This window comes from Gopherus evgoodei, chromosome 4, assembly GCF_007399415.2.
Source record: "Gopherus evgoodei ecotype Sinaloan lineage chromosome 4, rGopEvg1_v1.p, whole genome shotgun sequence".
NCBI classification, from domain to species: Eukaryota; Metazoa; Chordata; order Testudines; family Testudinidae; genus Gopherus; species Gopherus evgoodei.
Window position 1 is genome coordinate 3,785,302 of NC_044325.1, and position 18,204 is coordinate 3,803,505.

The 18,204-nt window shown below is 47.1% G+C and overlaps 1 protein-coding gene across 3 annotated transcripts in view; it reads left to right on the forward strand.

Annotated features, from left to right (window-relative positions):
- Window positions 1–17,753, forward strand: part of C4H14orf28 (chromosome 4 C14orf28 homolog) — a 28,110-nt gene extending 10,357 nt beyond the window's left edge. Inside the window, exons 1-5 of one of the 3 annotated variants that reach the window (XM_030562770.1) lie at window positions 2,042–3,239; window positions 4,428–4,952; window positions 7,625–7,714; window positions 11,909–12,043; window positions 17,304–17,753. In XM_030562770.1, coding sequence (XP_030418630.1) covers window positions 4,429–4,952; window positions 7,625–7,714; window positions 11,909–12,043; window positions 17,304–17,490 — 936 coding nt within the window. In that variant the 5' untranslated portion in view covers window positions 2,042–3,239; window position 4,428 and the 3' untranslated portion in view covers window positions 17,491–17,753. Of the gene's footprint in view, window positions 1–2,041; window positions 3,240–4,138; window positions 4,145–4,427; window positions 4,953–7,624; window positions 7,715–11,908; window positions 12,044–17,303 lie in introns of those variants that run through there. The other 2 variants (XM_030562771.1, XM_030562769.1) reach the window with 2 other exon arrangements.
- The last annotated feature ends 451 nt before the right edge of the window (window positions 17,754–18,204 follow it).

Sequence of the window (18,204 nt, forward strand, 5' to 3'; positions counted from 1 at the left end):
CTGTGGGGGAGGACCATGGGGGCTATAGGGGGTGTGCTGGTGGCACCTGGTGGGGTGCAGATAGTCTGGGGGGAGAACCCCTGGGGGCTGGGGGGAGGACCATGGGGGCTATAGGGGGTGTGCTGGTGGCACCTGGTGGGGCGCAGATAGTCTGGGGGGAACCCCTGGGGCTGAGGGGGAGGACCATGGGGGCTATAGGGGGTGTGCTGGTGGCACCTGGTGGGGCGCAGATAGTCTGGGGGGGAACCCCTGGGGGCTGGGGGGAGGACCATGGGGGCTATAGGGGGTGTGCTGGTGGCACCTGGTGGGGTGCAGATAGTCTGGGGGGGAACCCCTGGGGCTGGGGGGAGGACCATGGGGGTTACAGGGAGTGGGCTGGTGGCACCTGGTGGGGTGCAGATAGTCTGGAGGGAACCCCTGGGGCTGGGGGGAGGACCATGGGGGTTATCGGGGGTGTGCTGGTGGAACCTGGTGGGGCGCAGATAGTCTGGGGCGAACCCCTGGGGCTGGGGGGGAGGACCATGGGGGCTATAGGGGGTGTGCTGGTGGCACCTGGTGGGGTGCAGATAGTCTGGGGGGAGAACCCCTGGGGGCTGGGGGGAGGACCATGGGGGCTATAGGGCGTGTGCTGGTGGCACCTGGTGGGGCGCAGATAGTCTGGGGGGAACCCCTGGGGCTGAGGGGGAGGACCATGGGGGCTATAGGGGGTGTGCTGGTGGCACCTGGTGGGGCGCAGATAGTCTGGGGGGGAACCCCTGGGGGCTGGGGGGAGGACCATGGGGGCTATAGGGGGTGTGCTGGTGGCACCTGGTGGGGTGCCGATAGTCTGGGGGGGAACCCCTGGGGCTGGGGGGAGGACCATGGGGGTTACAGGGAGTGGGCTGGTGGCACCTGGTGGGGTGCAGATAGTCTGGGGTGAACCCCTGGGGGCTGGGGGGGAGGACCATGGGGGTTATAGGGGGTGTGCTGGTGGCACCTGGTGGGACGCAGATAGTCTGGGGGGAAACCCCTGGGGGCTGGGGGGAGGACCATGGGGGTTATCGGGGGTGTGCTGGTGGAACCTGGTGGGGCGCAGATAGTCTGGGGGGAACCCCTGGGGCTGGGGGGGAGGACCATGGGGGCTATAGGGGGTGTGCTGGTGGCACCTGGTAGGGCGCAGATATTCTGGGGGGAATCCCTGGGGTTGGAAGGAGGACCATGTGGGTTATAGGGGGTGTGCTGGTGGCACCTGGTGGGGTGCAGATAGTCTGGGGGGAACCCCTGGGGTTGGGAGGAGAACCATGGGGGTTACAGGGGGTGTGCTGGTGGCACCTGGTGGGGTGCAGATAGTCTGGGGGGAACCCCTGGGGTTGGGAGGAGAACCATGGGGGTTATAGGGGGTGTGCTGGTGGCACCTGGTGGGGTCAGATAGTCTGGGTGGGAACCCCTGGGGCTGGGGGGAGGACCATGGGGGTTATAGGGGGTGTGCTGGTGGCACCTGGTGGGGTGCAGATAGTCTGGGGGGAACCCCTGGGGCTGGGGGGAGGACCATGGGGGCTATAGGGGGTGTGCTGGTGGCACCTGGTGGGGTGCAGATAGTCTGGGGGGAACCCCTGGGGCTGGGGGGAGGACCATGGGGGCTATAGGGGGTGTGCTGGTGGCACCTGGTGGGGTGCAGATAGTCTGGGGGGAACCCCTGGGGCTGGGGGGAGGACCACGGGGGTTATAGGGGGTGTGCTGGTGGCACCTGGTGGGGTGCAGATAGTCTGGGGGGAACCCCTGGGGCTGGGGTGAGGACCATGGGGGTTATAGGGGGTGTGCTGGTGGCACCAGTGGGGCGCAGATAGTCTGGGGGGAACCCCTGGGGCTGGGGGGAGGACCATGGGGGTTATAGGGCTGGTGCTGGTGGCACCTGGTGGGGTGCAGATAGTCTGGGGGGAATGCCTGGGGGCTGGGGAGAGGAGGACCCATGGGGGTTGCGAGGAGGTGTTGGTAGCCTGTGAGGGGAACCCCTGGGGACTGTGGGGGGGCTGCTGGTGGTGGGTGGGGTTACCACAGGGCTTGTGGTGGGGTGAACCTTGTGATCCTTCCCCCTGCGCTGGCTTCACTGGGCCAGGTGGCTGCTGCCCTGATGGCCCCTCCCCTGTGCCTAATCCTCTCTGCCGCTGAACTCTGCAAGAGGTGACCTTGGCCTGGCTGTGGGGCAGAGCCCAGGGCCGTCCCATGGGTCCAGCTTTGCAGAGCTCCTCTCATTGGAGTCACAGCCCGGCCTGGCAGCGCCCCTGCGGATGGGAGGAGTGCACCTGTTGCCAGTGGGCGCTGGTGGTGAGAGCTGGGAAAGGTACAGGCAAGCGGGTTGCTTGCTCCCTCCTGGCATTGTTAGCACCCTGTGAGCAGCATGGCACTTCGGCCCAAGGGAGGTGGTGGGCCCTGTGCAGAACCCCAGGGAGAGAGCAGCTTCCCCTGCCCATTGCGACCCCGAGAGCTAATGCTGCAGATCAGCTTCTGGCAGAAACGAGCCCTTGCCCCTGAGCAGCAGTGATAGGGGAGATGTTGTGACACTTAGGAGTGTTTCTGTCAACCTGTCTGAGCTTTTGAACGGTCTCAAGTCCCTGTTTCTCTCTGTTTTCTATTCCCAACCCCCTGATTCTCCTTCAAAACTTTTGCTTTGTCATCATTTGGCCTGTACTTTCTAGCCTAGTCAAGCTGTAATGGCAGAGAACATTGGGTCTTAATAACCAAGCAAAGCTCATGTACTGAAGAGTAATAGACTTGTGCTGAGTTTCTTGGTTATAATTAACTGATGCCTTACTGTTTAAATAGTCTGTAGCTTTAGTTTACATTATTTTCCTACCCTGAAGCCAGAAATGATGATCTACATTTCTCTTGTCTTTATAGGGACATAACTTGAAATAAAAGCCTAAAGAAAATGACTTTGCTAGAAACTGTATATGGTGGCATAGGGGCTCAACTCTCTTCCCATATGAAAAATGGAGGTCTTTAGTCTAGAAGACTAAAATGCTTTTGAGTTTGGAAGTCTTAAGTTTAAACTTTCAAGGAGTCACAAAAAGCCTTAGGTTTTACAATAGTTATTTCCTAAATATTGAACATGACACTTTTCTTCCCTGGAGAAAAATCTTTGAAGCTGTAGCCTGATGTAGGTGTTCTTATTAAATACAGTAGAACCTCAGAGTTACGAACTGACCAGTCAACCGCACACCTCATCTGCTGCCAGATTATGCTCTTCTGAGACCAAAAAAGCAAGTACAGTACAGTACTGTGTTAAACATAAACTAAAACAATTAAGGGAAATCAGCTTTTTTTCTTCTGCATAGTAAAGTTTCAAAGCTGCACTAAGTCAATATTCAATTGTAAACTTTTGAAGAAACAAAACGTTTTGTTCAGAGTTATGAACAACCTCCGTTCCCAAAGTGTTTATTACACAGGTTCTACTGCAAATGCTAGTGCTTCCTAAAGGGTTTCAAAACTCTAAACGCTGGACTAATTCTTTATGAATAATGTGTTGTCGTTTCACTGTCTAGAGCACTGAATGGTTCAGAATTCAAATGCAGCATTACCTAGCACAGGGGTTCTCAAACGGGGGGTTGGGATCCCTCAGGGGGTTGTGAGGTTATTACCTGGGGAGGGGGGGTGCAAGCTGTCAGCCTCCACCGGAAACCCCACTTTGCCTCCAGCATTTATAATAGTGTTAAATTATATTTTAAAAGTGTGTTTTAATTTACGAGGGGGGTGGCACTCAGAGGCTTGCATTGTGAAAGGGGTCACCGGTACAAAAGTTTGAGAACCACTGACCTAGCATGTTGTGAAAATCAGACATTGGGCCAAAAAGACCCTTTCTGTAGTGTTTAAGACGGATATGCCCTCGTCACACATTCAGAGATTCCTTCTAAACTGATTTCAAGTTACTTTCAGCTTAACTAAGCTAAACTGAGTGTAACTGCCTCACATTTCTCTGAGGTAACTGTCCTCTAAAGTAACCTGTATAGTTTGGTGACAAACAGTGGGCAGCGACTAACCACAGATTATATTCAGCAAGAAAACACTTCTTGTGCCAGCCAGCCAGTCAGCCCGCCAGGACTCTAGGGGATATAACAGCGTCCTTTATATGTGAGTGACTCATCCCTTGCAGACTGAATCTCTCAAGGTACAGCTTAATGCCTCCAATGCCCACTCATGCTTTAAAATTAATCACCAAGACTTTTCTTTAGTAAAAGTCCCATAATTGCCTGGTCAGATGGAAAGAAACCTATATTTAAATTAGGGAAATCTCAAAGCCATTTGATTCTTAGCAGGGGCTGCTCCTGACTGTTAGCACTTAAATTGTTGATATTAAGTTCTGATCCACTCACTGTGTATTCTAAGTGTGTGCCTGTTCAAAAATGGAATGCTCTTGTACAATATATTAATACTTTTTCTCTTAATTGCAGGATGAAGACACTGTTTGAGGAGATCAAAGCATCAATTAAAAATAATTATGATCCAGATCGCTCATTTTGGAGGCCTGTGCTCCCTTGGGGAGGGGTTTTTACTATCAAAGCTGGCCGGAAAGCTGTATCTTGCACACCACTTTATGTTGAAATAAATCTGAAAAATACTTGCACTATAGATGGATTCTTGATGTTGTTGTATGTCATTCTGCATGAAAATGAACACTTCCCCAAGGAGCTCTCCCTTCATTTAGGTAGAGAGTTTGTCGACTACTTTCTTTACTTAATGGACTCCTATAATTTTACAACGGTGAAGCTGCTTTGGATTTGGGACAAGATGGAGAAGCGACAGTATAAATCTGAAGTTCACAAAGCTTCACTGGAAATCGATTTATTTGGAAATGAGCACGATAACTTTACAAAGAATCTAGAAAGTCTCATGTCTACCATTCAAGAGAGCTACTGTTCAAATTCAAGTTGTCCAACTCGTATGCAGGAAGATCTGCAGAGAACAGTTATCATAAAGTAAGTTGCTGCACATGCTGGCATGCAACTGTGATAAAACAAACTTCTTCAAAGGGAGCTGCAACTCTGGTTTTTAAGAGATCAGTATTACCTGTCCAAGTGCCTCTCTCAGCTGGAACATATCTATGGGTGTATGTATTTGTAGCAAATATGTACACCCTGTGTACTCAAATCATTCCTCTTAAGATCTTGCTGTAGAAGACTTAGAAACCAGCCCTTCTGGCCTAGGGTTGGCTGACAGTGATTAAAGAATATTGCATTAATTGCAGTAGAGCATGTCTCTGATATTCTACGCTGCAGTGCTAAAGTGTAATTGCTTTTGATGCTCACTGATTCAGTGGGAGTGTTGGCTTGGAGAGTTGTTTAACAAATACTTCTTGGTTGGGCTTTCTTCCCTCTCTGCTTGGAGCATGTGATATGAAAATTGCTCTCTTGCATTTGTAGCTGTTGACTTATTGTGACTAAGAACTCTCCAGAGGTGCCTGTCATTCATGCTGGTCCTCATGCTACAGATTAACACATGCAAAGTAAATGGATGTTTCACAGTAAAGAATAAATGTAGAACAGCAACAGTACTGTTGGCTTGTCCTGTCCCAATACTAAAACTAGTAAATGTGTCCCCAGTAGCTAGATGGAGTTGACCTTTGCAGTTATACCTAGAAATTAACAGAGGGAGGTTCAAATGGACAAAAGCAGCAGGGAGAGTGCATCTCAAAGTTGAGCATCCTTCACAGAAAAATTGCTGTTGGCAGCTTCCTGTCTCAAATGGAGGGACTCTAGCACCTCTGATTGGAACAGGGGCAGTAGGTTGCTGGGAGAGAGGTACTTTTTCAGGCAACAAGTTCCCAAACCACTGAGGATACCCTCAGATGCTGGAGTAATGAGTTTCAAGATAGAAGCACTAATTTACATTATTAAGCAAGTTGTTGCATTGTCTACTCCAGTTTTAGTAGTCTCAACTTATTCCCAAGTCCAGAATAGATTACACTAAAACATACTAAGTCTGATGAGAGGGGCTAAGAATTGAGTCTTGGAGAAGATGCAGGAAGGCCTTCATTTCTTCATGAAGTACATTAGGCCAAAACACACATCTCTGGGGTTATGAATTCTGTTGACCTGCTCAGAATGATCACTGAAAGAGCTAGAAATGTAGTTTTACTACCTGACTCTCAAATCTGTCTAGCAGAAACTTTGAGAGCTCTTGCTGCATCAGTGGTACCAGTATGAATCATGATCAGTGAGTCTTCACCCTCCTCTACTGGAATCCTGTCTACTTCTGCCATGAGGTTTTTATACTAGCAGCTGATGCAGATGAGTTAAAGTTACAACTGCAGCATATTGACCACATGGTAAGGCACAGGGCTCTCTGCTACAACTTCATAACCTCTCTCTCTTGCAGATTGTGGTGTTTGCTTTCGTGGGCTTGAAAGTCTGTGGGACTTGGATATTTCAGGTTTTGAATTTTTACCCTTTCACTGCAGGCATTGTGCATCAATGAAAGCATTTTTCCAACTTGTAGTGTTCGATTTCTTAGCTGGTCAGGTCATGTTGCACCCCCTTACTCTGCTTAATGGTGACCCAACTGCTTTGTAACTGTCCTGTCCTTGAATTACAGCGATGTACCCGCAAGATGTTAATTTCATACAGCAATAAGTGTAGCAATTAAGGCTTTGTTTCCATCATTCTTTGATTTAATAGCTGGGTGAAAAATCACATGCAAATAACAGGTGCTGTAAACTTTTTTCTGAGAGGTAGAAGACAAATTTGTCTAATCCCCTCATTCCAAGGATGAGCTTTAATGACCGGGTCTATGCTTTGAGGCAATAGTAGTTTAGGTTTAATACCTTCCATACAAGAGACTTTCAGCTGCTTGCTATTTTAAAGTTGACTCTAACAGTGGACTCTTACAACATTAATGCTGCAACCTAGGAGACCACTCCCTTCTAAATATACACTGCTTCTGCAGTGAGGCATGCCAGCTAATCCATGAAGCCTTTCTGGCTGGGTTTAAGGTAGTTCTCTCATGCTGTTTTAAAAACAAACAAACCCTGTGCTCAGTGATTGTACTATGAAAATGAACATGGTGCTGAGTAGTCTGTAAAGATACCTTTTAGGTCTACATTTGAAATATGTGATAAGTCAACCAAGCATCAGCCCTCCTGTCTCTGCTCTGTTTTATATTTCATACATTTCGTCTGAGTAAGATATTTGGACTACCTGACTCTACGCAAACACCAGGGAGGAAGGGAAAGGAAGGTCTGATGGACGCTCCATGTGGGTGATCCTAGAGTACAGAATAGAACAGAGCCTTTTGGCTTCATTGTGCAGTACCTGTCACTGTTGTGATACATTCGTTCATGGCAAGATGAGATCTGGTTCAGCTGACTGCATAGCTGAAAGACTTGAATCTCAACAGCAGAGTTCTCAATATGGCAGTCCTGTTCAGGAGAAGTTGGTTTGGCGTTTAACTTAAACATTGAAAACATTTATTTGCTCTGGAGTAGTTAGGTTCTTGGACAAAAACAGCATTGTAGAGACTTTTTTTTTCATGGGCTGATTGATTTTTGTTTGCATTGAGTTTAGGGATTACTCTTTATATATCGTTGTGGTTAAATGATTTTATACTGTGCAAGTACAGAATAAATCTGATCAAATGTCCCTAACTATTTCAGTCCTCCCCAAGAAATTCCTCATGGAGACTTGATTCAGCGGGCAGTAGATGAATTATTCTGTTCCAAGATAGAGCTGTGTGAACAGTATGGGTAAGTGCATAATAGATCTGAAAGTGTGTGTTTGCTGTCACAGAGGGTGCATGGTCTGTTAGCCTGTTTGCACTTGCTCACTGCCAAACAAAACTTTCCCCTAGGATTGAAATGTTCTGTGCTTGGTCTCAGCCCAAAGATGACATTGGACGCCTCAAACTGCACACATTTTTTCCATGTTTTCCTGCAGGGGAGGTGCCTTTCATACACTCAAAACCAGCAGCTATATTCACACTTGCTGCTCCTGCCTGCCTGTCAACATGCTGACCTGTGTGGCTTCCCCTCCATATCTCCCTGCACAACATAGTGGGCAGAACAGTCTGGAGAGGGGGTAAGGAGAAACAAGGGTGCTGTAAGGATTAGTTGGCCAAGGAGAATCTGAGGTTCTGGATCCGAGAGGCTTGTGTGGGAGGGGAAAATCCGGGGGAAATTTTTGGACTAAGTTGGGGGGAGGGAAGAGGCCAATGAGAGGGATGAGATTGCAGAATGGGAAGAGCAAAACGGACAGTGGGGGATTGAGTCAGCAGAATGCTAGAGGCATTGTCATATTCTTACAATTGGGTTCAACTAAGTGGATCCAAGAGCCCAGGACGATGTGTCCTCCTAGCCCACATCGCACATGCCAAACCAGCTTCAGAACAGCGTTCTCGGAGTTGGTGTTATAGTGTGCACTCCGCACCAGAGCGCCTCCTTGTGGCAAAACTAGACATCACAGGCCAGGTACTCAATCATTATATCTTGATCATTTCCCTGTCAGCGGGGAGGCCCCAAGCTCTGGTGTCCCTTGGTTCCTCCTGTTCTCTGCCTGCAGCATGTAATAGGCTAGTTTCCTGTGGCCTGTAAGACTTGAGTCTAATTTCAGTTGTTAGGTTTAGTGTACAGGTGCTGGTACAGAGATCGGACTAGATGAGCTGGTGATTCCTTCTGGCCTTTGTCTATAATTCTGCCTCCTTTCCCCCCTCTGCGAGACCAATCACCGTCTAGCCACTTGCTGATTCTTTTTTATGACCTCCGTGCTCTGGCCAGGTTAGTAGTAGTCCTTTCCCCTCTGAGTGTTAGTCCTATACCTCAGGTGGCCCCTTGCCCTAGGTGAGGGGAGCACGGTCCCTGCCTTTCTGAGCATGGCCCACTTGTTGAAGGCCTTATGAAGTCATCTCGCTGGGTTTGGCAGGGGAAGTGAGGCCTGCACAGTCCTTGGGGTTCCAGGCCAGGGACACGGCATGAAGTGGTTGGCACTGCTCTCTCACCCCATCTCTGACCTGTTCCCTACTGGGCCTCTGAGTCAGAGCCAGGGGTCTTGTCTTCTCTTCTAGAGCAGTGGTCCCCAACCTTCTTGTGGACAGTAGCACATTCATATTTTCAGAAGAGTGTGGTGGGCGCCAACAATTTTTCAAAGCTTATTTTGTATTTGTACATTAAATAATATGAAAAACATCATATTAAATATCTTATGGATTCATGTATTATGTATAAAAAGGGTAATTTTACATGTAAAAGGTATTAATTAAATTATTCGGCAGTTACTCTTTCACCTTTCCATGTGAACTTGCTCTATTTTATCTACCTGTAAGACAAATTAAGGAGTTTTTACAAAATAAATATCATAAACAGTTTTCATCTTTATTTTAAAAAAGTTAAACATTGTTGAACTGCTGGTCCAAATATATTTATTATTCTTACTTTAACATAGAATGAAGCCTGCAGCCCCGGAGTTCTCTGTCCCCGGCAGGTGTGGGGCTGCGGTTTCTCTCCAGCTTAAGCTGTCGCCCCGTGCCTGCCAGGGACCGAGAACACTGGCACCTGCAGCCCTAGAGTTCTCTGTCCCTGGCAGGGGCGTGGCCGTGGCTTCTCTACAGCTTCAAAGCCAGAGAAAAGCCGCAGCCCCACGCCTGCCAGGGACAGAGAACGCCGGTGCCCGCAGTCTGCAGCCCCGGAGTTCTCTGTCCCCGGCAGGCATGGGGGCTGCGGTTTCTCTCCAGCTTAACCCTCGGCCCCACGCCTGCCAGGGACCAAGGACACTGGCGCCTGCAGCCCCAGAGTTCTGTCCTCAGCAGAGGCCGGGCCACAGCTTCGAAGCCAGAGAGAAGCCGCAGCCCAGTGCCTGCCAGGGACAGACAACACTGGTGCCCGCAGCCTGCAGCTCCAGAGAAGCCAGAGAGAAGCCGCAGCCCCGCGTCCGCCAGGGGGAGAGAACACCAGTGCCTGCAGCCCTGGAGTTCTCTGTCCCTGGCAGGCGCGGGGCTGCCTCTTCTCTCCCCTGCTGGGCACTAGGCGGGCGCGCACAAATGTCCCGGCGGGCGGCATGGTGCCCACAGGCACAACGTTGGGGACCACTGTTCTAGAGGATCTGGTTTCCTGAGCCGTTTCTCCCCCGTGTGTTGCTGTAGGCACCTGCTCTCAGTGGCTCCTCTGTCTCTAGCAGCTGCTGGGCTGGGTTTCAAACCATCCTGATTTCCATCCTCAAGATGAGTCGTCGTCCCGTCCCTCCCCCCGTCCCCTGACTCCTGGAGCTGGGGTTTCAGTAAGGCAGTCACTATCTCCCTCCTTCAGACACAAGTCCCCTCAACTCTTTTCCTGGATCTGGGACTATGGTTCAGGTTAGTAATACCCTCCCTGAAACAGGAGAGGACACAGCCGCTCCTGGAGCTAGGGTTATAACTTAGCCGGCTGTAGAGCCTTAGGCACCTTCTTTCAGCTCGCCCTTATCCCCCGTTAATCCCCAGGCTCCAAGGGCTTAGCAGGCTGGTCGCATCCTGCTGATGACTCCCTTCTTATGAAGGAAGAGGCAGCATATAAACAGGTCCCCCTGCTAAAGGTCCTGCCCGTTGGCTGGGAGAGAGCAGAGCCTTGTCCTGCCCACTCTGCATGGCTTCTCGGCCCAGGCCTGTGATGAAACAATAATGGAGATTTCCTCCCAGCCACTACTTATTCACAGGACCATGTCCTCTCTCCCAGTATCTGAGGCCTTTCCACATTCAACCTCCCAAAAAATCTTAAGGGCTATGATGTGATGGTGGGGTGCTGACCCCTCACATCCCTTTTGGGGGACAGATCACCCCAGTGCAGGAGGTCTTTGGCATTGTCCCTTTGTAGACCCGGGCCATAGTCATCCCTTGTCTCCCTCCACTGAGACACCTCCAATACGGAGTAGTGTCTGCTGTGTATTTTGCATACATCACTGCTGACCAGTACCAGAGGCCCATTTAAAATCCCAGCTAAAGGGGGTAACTAGCAATGGTGAAGTATCTGGGCTCCTGCTGCACCAAGTGCCACTATTGCATTTAACAGCAGTATCGCCTCAGATTACCAGAGAGAGACGCTCTGGACCCTTATAGTAGAATTTGCAAAAGTGCCTAAAGTAGTGAGGTGCCCAGCTCCTGCTGACTTTCAGTGAGATGTGGCACCTCATTCCCCAGGGCACCTGAAAATCCCACCGCCAGATGACTGCTTGATTCAAGCAGTGAGTTGGTGAGCAAATAGTGAACTGACTGGTGTCCTCTACATTAACTGTGAATTGCTGCTCCTTGGCCTGAGCCGTTAGCCATTCTTCTGGGCATAACTGGGTTGTTTCTCTTAGGAGAGTGTGTTGACACAAGTTCGGTATCTTTGGTGCCGTCTGTATTCACAAAGAATATACCCAAAGTCCTGTTTTCCTGAGCAGAGCAGGAACAAACAGCCACCAATTTTCTTGCTCGCTATTTCTAAGGCTGCCTCTCCATCCAGTCTTGTGCCCAAAGGAGCTCTGTCTCTGTATTCTCTGAGCCATGCTCACAGCTGCTTCACTGTGTCAGAGGCAGAAAGCCAATCAGTCCCCTGGGAAACTCCTTGGACTGCATGAACTGGCTGCTTATTGGCTTTTTATGTGTTCCAGTGCTTTGGGCAGCAGCTTCTATTGGGTCCAGTTGTCATACTCCATAAAGGAGGTGAGTTGCTGCTTCCCCGTAGCCTGAATGAAGAATAGCCAGCAGGCCCATCAGCTTTCACAGGTCTGTGATTGCCTGTGGATCAGAGACTCACATGATGACAGCCATTAATACCTTCCCGCATAATATAAACAAACCAGATTCTAATACAAGACAAAACCTGCCCTAATGAAGTGTACACCTACAATCGTGTCTGGATGTGAACTAAAACCTGTTTAATTGTACTGCTTGCCAAGGGAAATAATTGCCATTTCTGCTTCTCTACTTGCAGATGTGATGGGTTAAGAGAGTTCACACAGAGAGTTTTCTGCCATGGGGCACCGCCTTTTGTTGTTTTAAATATGCAGCAGTGGAAGCCAGAAGAACTGGCATATGTTCCATATCATTTGGATTTATCTGATCACAAGTAAGTATTTTAAAACTATATTTAACAAGGCAAACGGCTTCTCCTCACTTCATGGTTTCAGGAGGAGTCCAATAATTCTTTTGAATAATCTGTAATGGAAATGGGTTTTTTAGTCAGTAGTAATGAAGCAGTATGGACAGGTTTCAGAGTAGCAGCTATGTTAGTCTGTATCTGCAAAAAGAACAGGAGTGGCACCTTAGACTAACTAATTTATTTGAACATAAGCCCAGAAAACTTATGCTCAAATTTGTTAATCTCTAAGGTGCCACAAGGACTCCTGTTCTTTTTGAAGTATGGACAGTCATGCTCACTGTCAATTTCTGTTGACAATAAGAAGTTAAAATCCTTTTTAGAACAATTGTTTGGTTTCAGAACCAGCCTTTCTATTTTCTAGTAATAAAGTATTGAAAGTACATCAAACTGCAGGTTTTTCAAATCCAATATTACAGGATTTAGCATTTTGATATACAGGATTCAACTGAGACCCAGTTAAGCATCAGAACTTTGAATCCAAATGTTACTTCCTTAGCATGCCTGACAAGGAGAAAGTGAAGGGTGATGTGACTGTCATAGAGGAGCAAGGAAGGAGGCTGAGCCACCCCCTTTCCTATTTACCCATAAGATTCACAGCCAAGCCCCGCAGGTAGGCCCCATTTCCTGCCTTCAAATGTAGCAGGAGCTCAGAAGAGTAGAGAAAAGGTGGAAGTAAGACAGGGGTTAGTAGCGAACACTATAGGGATAGACTGAGGGCCTCAGCCCCCCCCCCCTCCCCGCACAAGTTACTATGTGTCTGTAGTGGTGGAAGGGGAAGGGAGAGGCCCCTTGTACACATAGCAAAAAAAACCATGCTCTCACCCCTCCTTGATGATGTGCTAGCAGGAGATAAGTGCTCAGCTTCCTGGCAGAGGGGGAGAATAGAAGCAAAGCAGCAGCATATCCCGCTTCCCTTCCCAGAGGATTGTGAAGAGGGGTGGAGCTGGGGGCTGGGCCACCCCCCAAAGGCAGCGTTGGCACAGCAGGATGGGACTAGCTTTCCTCCTCTTCCATTAAGGAGCTAAGGGGTGATCCATGCCTCCATCCTCCCCAGAAGACTGCAAGAGTCGGCTGAACTGTGGGCGGCTGCTCCTCCCCCTCTTGCCCCCTGAACTGACTGGCAGTGCAGTAGTGGGGGACCTGCTGGGAAGCTACGGAAGGGAGTGAACACTGGATCCTGGAGGCTCCCAGAGCAGCAGCTGTGCCGATTAGTGCCTCATCCCCTTCCCCTCCTGTGGAAGTTGTAGCAAGTGGCCCGAGCAGCACTAGGAAGGGATATTGATACTGCTGAGGGGAGTGGAAGGGAATGGGATGGGATAGGTGTTTTGCCCCCTGATGGCTGATGAACATAGGCAGTGGTGAAAGGAGCAGAGGGTGTTCTTTTTCCTGGCCTTGTATTAGCTAGCCCGGAGGCAGCTAGAGTTGAGTGCAGCCCACAGGGGAACAGCAGTGGGCCTTGCAATTTCTCTGTCTCAAACACTGGTGGTGGATGGTCAGTGGACAGAAACCACAAAGGGGGAACAGGGCAACATACAAACCAAGGAATCTAAGTCCAGAGGAGACTCGGTGGATATGGGGATGGCTAGTACAATAGTGGCACAGATTAATTCCAGTTTAGGTGTGGTGCTGGCAACCCATTTCAGCAAGTTGGAAGAAAAATTAACACACAGTACATATCCCAATGAACCAGCAGCAGCCATTAGACATGGACTTAAGAATGATCAGCATTGAGGTGGACATGTAGGGGTGGCAGCCTAAGAGTCTCAAGTCAAAGAATTGACACAAACTGGAATATCTGAAAAATAGGGGCTGCAAGAAAAGTATGAGTATTCTAGGACTTCTGGAGAGGGCTGGAGGAAAATTCATAGAGTCCTGTGAAATATGGATCCCTGAAGCTCTGACTCTGACAGTCAAATCAAGATTGAAGGGGCACACTGGAGCAGGATCTGGGCACACAACAGGAATTCAGCTAGATGACATTGTCATAGTACATTTATATAGTTAGAGAGCAGGTTTCAATTCTTGAGCCAGCCAGCCAATTCTTAGTGTGTGTGTGTGCAATGTGCCTCGGGTGGCATGTGACCAGGATACATCACCAAATTTGGTCTGCTGGTTGGTGAGCAGGGGGCAACCATGTATCCTATCAAGATTGTTCCATAGCTGTACAGAGGAAAAGGGTGAACTTATGAAAATCTGCAAGCAGCTTGGGGGGAGAAAACAACTTTATAGATTCTTGGCAATCCTAACATTAAAATATATATATAAAAATAAATGGGAGTTAAAATCTACTTTCTACATGTGTGAGGTAGCCCAGAAGTTCCTGACCTCAGTGCTGGAACCAAATGTAGTAGACCAAGAAATAGCAAATGATTAGATTCAAGTTGACAAAACAAGGAGTAATGGTCTCAAGTTGCAGTGGGGGAGGTCTGGGCTGGATATTAGGAAACACTATTTCACTGGGAGGGTGGTGAAGCACTGGAATGGGTTACCAAGGGAGGTGGTGGAATCTCCTTCCTTAAAGGTTTTTAAGGTCAGGCTTGACAAAGCCCTGGCTGGGATGATTTAGTTGGGGTTGGTCCTGCTTTGAGCAGGGGGCTGGACTAGATGACTTCCTGAGGTCCCTTCCAACCCTGATATTCCATGATTCTAAGTTAAATGTCTCAATTGCAAACTTTCTAACTCCCAGGAAGAGGAATTTTCTACTATAATAAAAGATGTAAAAAATTAAGAAAATGCAAGCTAAGCTTAATCAGTGTATAGATATTGTGTATTTCCTTGATTAGCAAAACAGTACCAACTTTAGTGGCAAATCAACATGTTTTATTATAACTATGACTCAACCTTTATGAAAATCAAAAGTACAAATGTAATCTGATTAAAAATCTGATTTAAAAGAAGGGTTCTTGCTTTGTGATTTAAATCAAGCCACCCTGCTTGAATGTAATAAATACAATATAGAACATGTCACGTTATAGAAAAATGCTGCCTCAGGCAGAAGTTCATACAGTTTTTTTAGTAGGAAAGTGAAGTCATGTTCAGCAAATAACAGTGCAGCAGTTAGTGTGTGGTTATGTTAGAAGTAGGGATCATATGGGATGTGGGTGCAGGGAAACTCTCAAGCAAATACGGCACAGATACAAGATCCAGGGGTTACGGAGAGAGAAAGCTGGGGTATTGGTAAGGACAACGCTCCCTCTGTTGAGAAATGGTTAAAGACTCAGGAACAGTCTGGTTCTCCTGGAATGTCAGGGGATTAAACCTTCCAGTAAAACAATACCAAATGACTGCTTCAGAAAACTTAACCTAAAAGAATTAAAGGAAGGGGTGTCCCATAGCTGGGGCGCTCTCTCCGCTCCCAGAAGAGTGTGGTGTGTGTGTATATAAGTAAACAAGGAGGGTGAGACTGCAAGAGGATTAAAACAGGTTCAGATGGTGTATTGAGGGGTAAATGTGTTACAAGATGTAGCATACCCAATGAGGAGGCTACTCCCTTCTTCTGTACTACTGCAATAATTAAAGTGTTACTGAAGTCATGGGCAATTAGGACTGCCAGTTTTGATTGGATGGATCTGTGGAGGTTTCATCACATGACAGTCTTTAAAGATTCATCTACCAAGTAGGCAATAAACTCTGTTTTTAAAAAAATCAAATAATAGCATCACCCTGATATAAAGAATGGGATATGATGAATAGTTGGGGGGTTTTACATCTTCAGGGACTTTACTTTTGCTTCTGAAATTGCCATAACATGCAAAATAGATTTAATGAAATCTTTAAACATTAATGAAGTTATAATCCTTAGCGTTAGAGAGAGAGATTCTAATTCTAACTATGTGTCTGTCTTTGTGAAAAGAAGTCACAACTCAGAAAGAAGCTGGAGTTTTAGAAATCTATTGCTGAAAGACATATTTTGTGACTAAAATGCAAAACTGTTGATTATATTGAAGGAAAATCCCTGCTTGGATACATCCTGGGGAGTACTTTAAAGCAGTAATCAGGTGACAGTTAGTGGAAAAAGAGAGAGACAGACAAAAACCAGGCTCCTTTATAGGAGCAAATCGACAGTTTGCAGAAGCAACCTAATATGGCTAATAGTGCAGCTTTATGGCATGAGCTTTAAAACTAACATTAGAGACATTGATAACAGAAAAACCCAGACAGCTCTCCTGTGTGCCAAGCAAAGGTTCTCTGACCGGGGCACAAGCCAGGCAGGCTGCTAGCCAGACTGATCTCTAACAGAAGACACTGAACTAACTGCTGCTAGGTCATGGTCCTGCTGAGAGTTTCTAATGTGCATAGCTGTCACAGCACCACCTGCTCAAGCTACGTGTGAGCTCGCCATGCCTCAGTTTCCTCTCAGGTGGGATTTCATGACCTCCCAGGCAGGATTTACTGCCACACCCAATCTTTTTCTGGGCACAGTTTTATTCAAATATAAAAATTAGACAAAACAACAAACATGTTCTTCTGCTGACCCTGGGCTGCAGGGCCTGAAGACTTTTCTTCTCAGTGCTGAAAAGAGAATACCGGCTACGCTACCCTACCTCTCCTCCTGTCCTCATGCTTCAGGGCCTACTGCAGAAGCACATCGCCTCTCAGCTGAGTTTTCTCAGCCCTGATCTCTTGCCAGCTGGCTCTGATAATTGAACAGGGCTTGCTGGCTTCAGGCCTTGAAGAAGCGGACAACCCTCTTAGTGTATAGTAAACTACCTGAGTTTTGGAGTAAGCATCACTTGAAGGCCACATGGGACCAAAGCACTAACTTTTTTTGCCTGCCTATATTAAAATACCATGCTCAATGGAGTCATAGATGTTACACTATCCCATTTATATTAGCTCATTCATTCCTTCTTCCCTGCCAATGCACAACTTTCCTCTACCACATAATTCAGCAGCAACCCACTCCAGATTGATTTTGAAAGTTATTTTAATGCTTTTTCTTATACTAATTTGGAGTGAAGGGGACAGAAAATAAGCCTTTTCTGAAGGTCAGACTAGCAATATGATCTTCTCTTGCCACAGACTGTCACCCTTGCTCCAGGAATTGCTCAAATGGACATCAGGCACCTGGGGCAAGAAAACAGCTCACTTAGAGGAGTCAAGGGCAATGCTGGCTTCTCTCTACAACTATTTATAAGACAACTAAACAGTAGCATTCTTCTTTAGCATTTACTGCCAAAAAGAGCATGTTTGTGATGATTACATCTCTGTTTGCCTTAATTTGCAGGTACTTATTGGAAGGTGCCACGTTGTTTAATAAAGAGGAGCATCATTATTCTGCAGCTTTCCAGATTGATGGGTATTGGATACACTATGATGGCCTCAGAAATGTTAACTTAATTTTGTTAAATAAACCCCCAGAATTTCTTCTTTTGTCATCTCTAGTTTATATTAGAGCAGCAGAGAATAAATGACATATCTAGACTATGGATACAAAGTTAAATCATGTTCCCTTCTCTGCCACCAATGCTGGCCCATCCCAAATGGAGGTCTGTATTTTATGTATACTTGGTATCCAAGAAAAGAGTAGAACTACAGTAGTTCTGGTATTGTATCATCCAATGCTTACTATAGGTAAAAATTTGAAATTGGAAACACTATGCAATTTTTTTAAACATTTATTGAGCTATTTTTATACAGGCAAATTTTTATGCTACAATAAAAAAGCAAAAACCAAGAATGGTTGTATCCTTTGTTTCTTTATTAATATTTCAAAGTAGATAGAAAAATCATGTGTGATCATGTAAATGAAAGGATCTTAATGCACAAACAAGGCAGGTAGAATTAAGGTTGCACATACCATCTTCTGGCACTTCATGAGTGCTTGACTTCATGGCCTAAAAACATTTTAACATAGGAAATATTTAAAAATAAAAACCTAAATATACCCAAGTTCTTACAACATAAATAAGTATCAGTAGTTGAATGCCAATTCTACCTGTCGTCAGTAGCATCTGAGCCTGTAGAGCAACATGCATCACTCACTGAAAGGGTGGATTCTGTATGCATGAGTAGCCCCATTTTACAGACAATATGGCTGAGCACTTAAATTTGACAGATTATTTCTGAACCATAGTGTAGCTACATGATTGAGTGGGATCTGCCATATGAGAGATCTGGATTGTCCT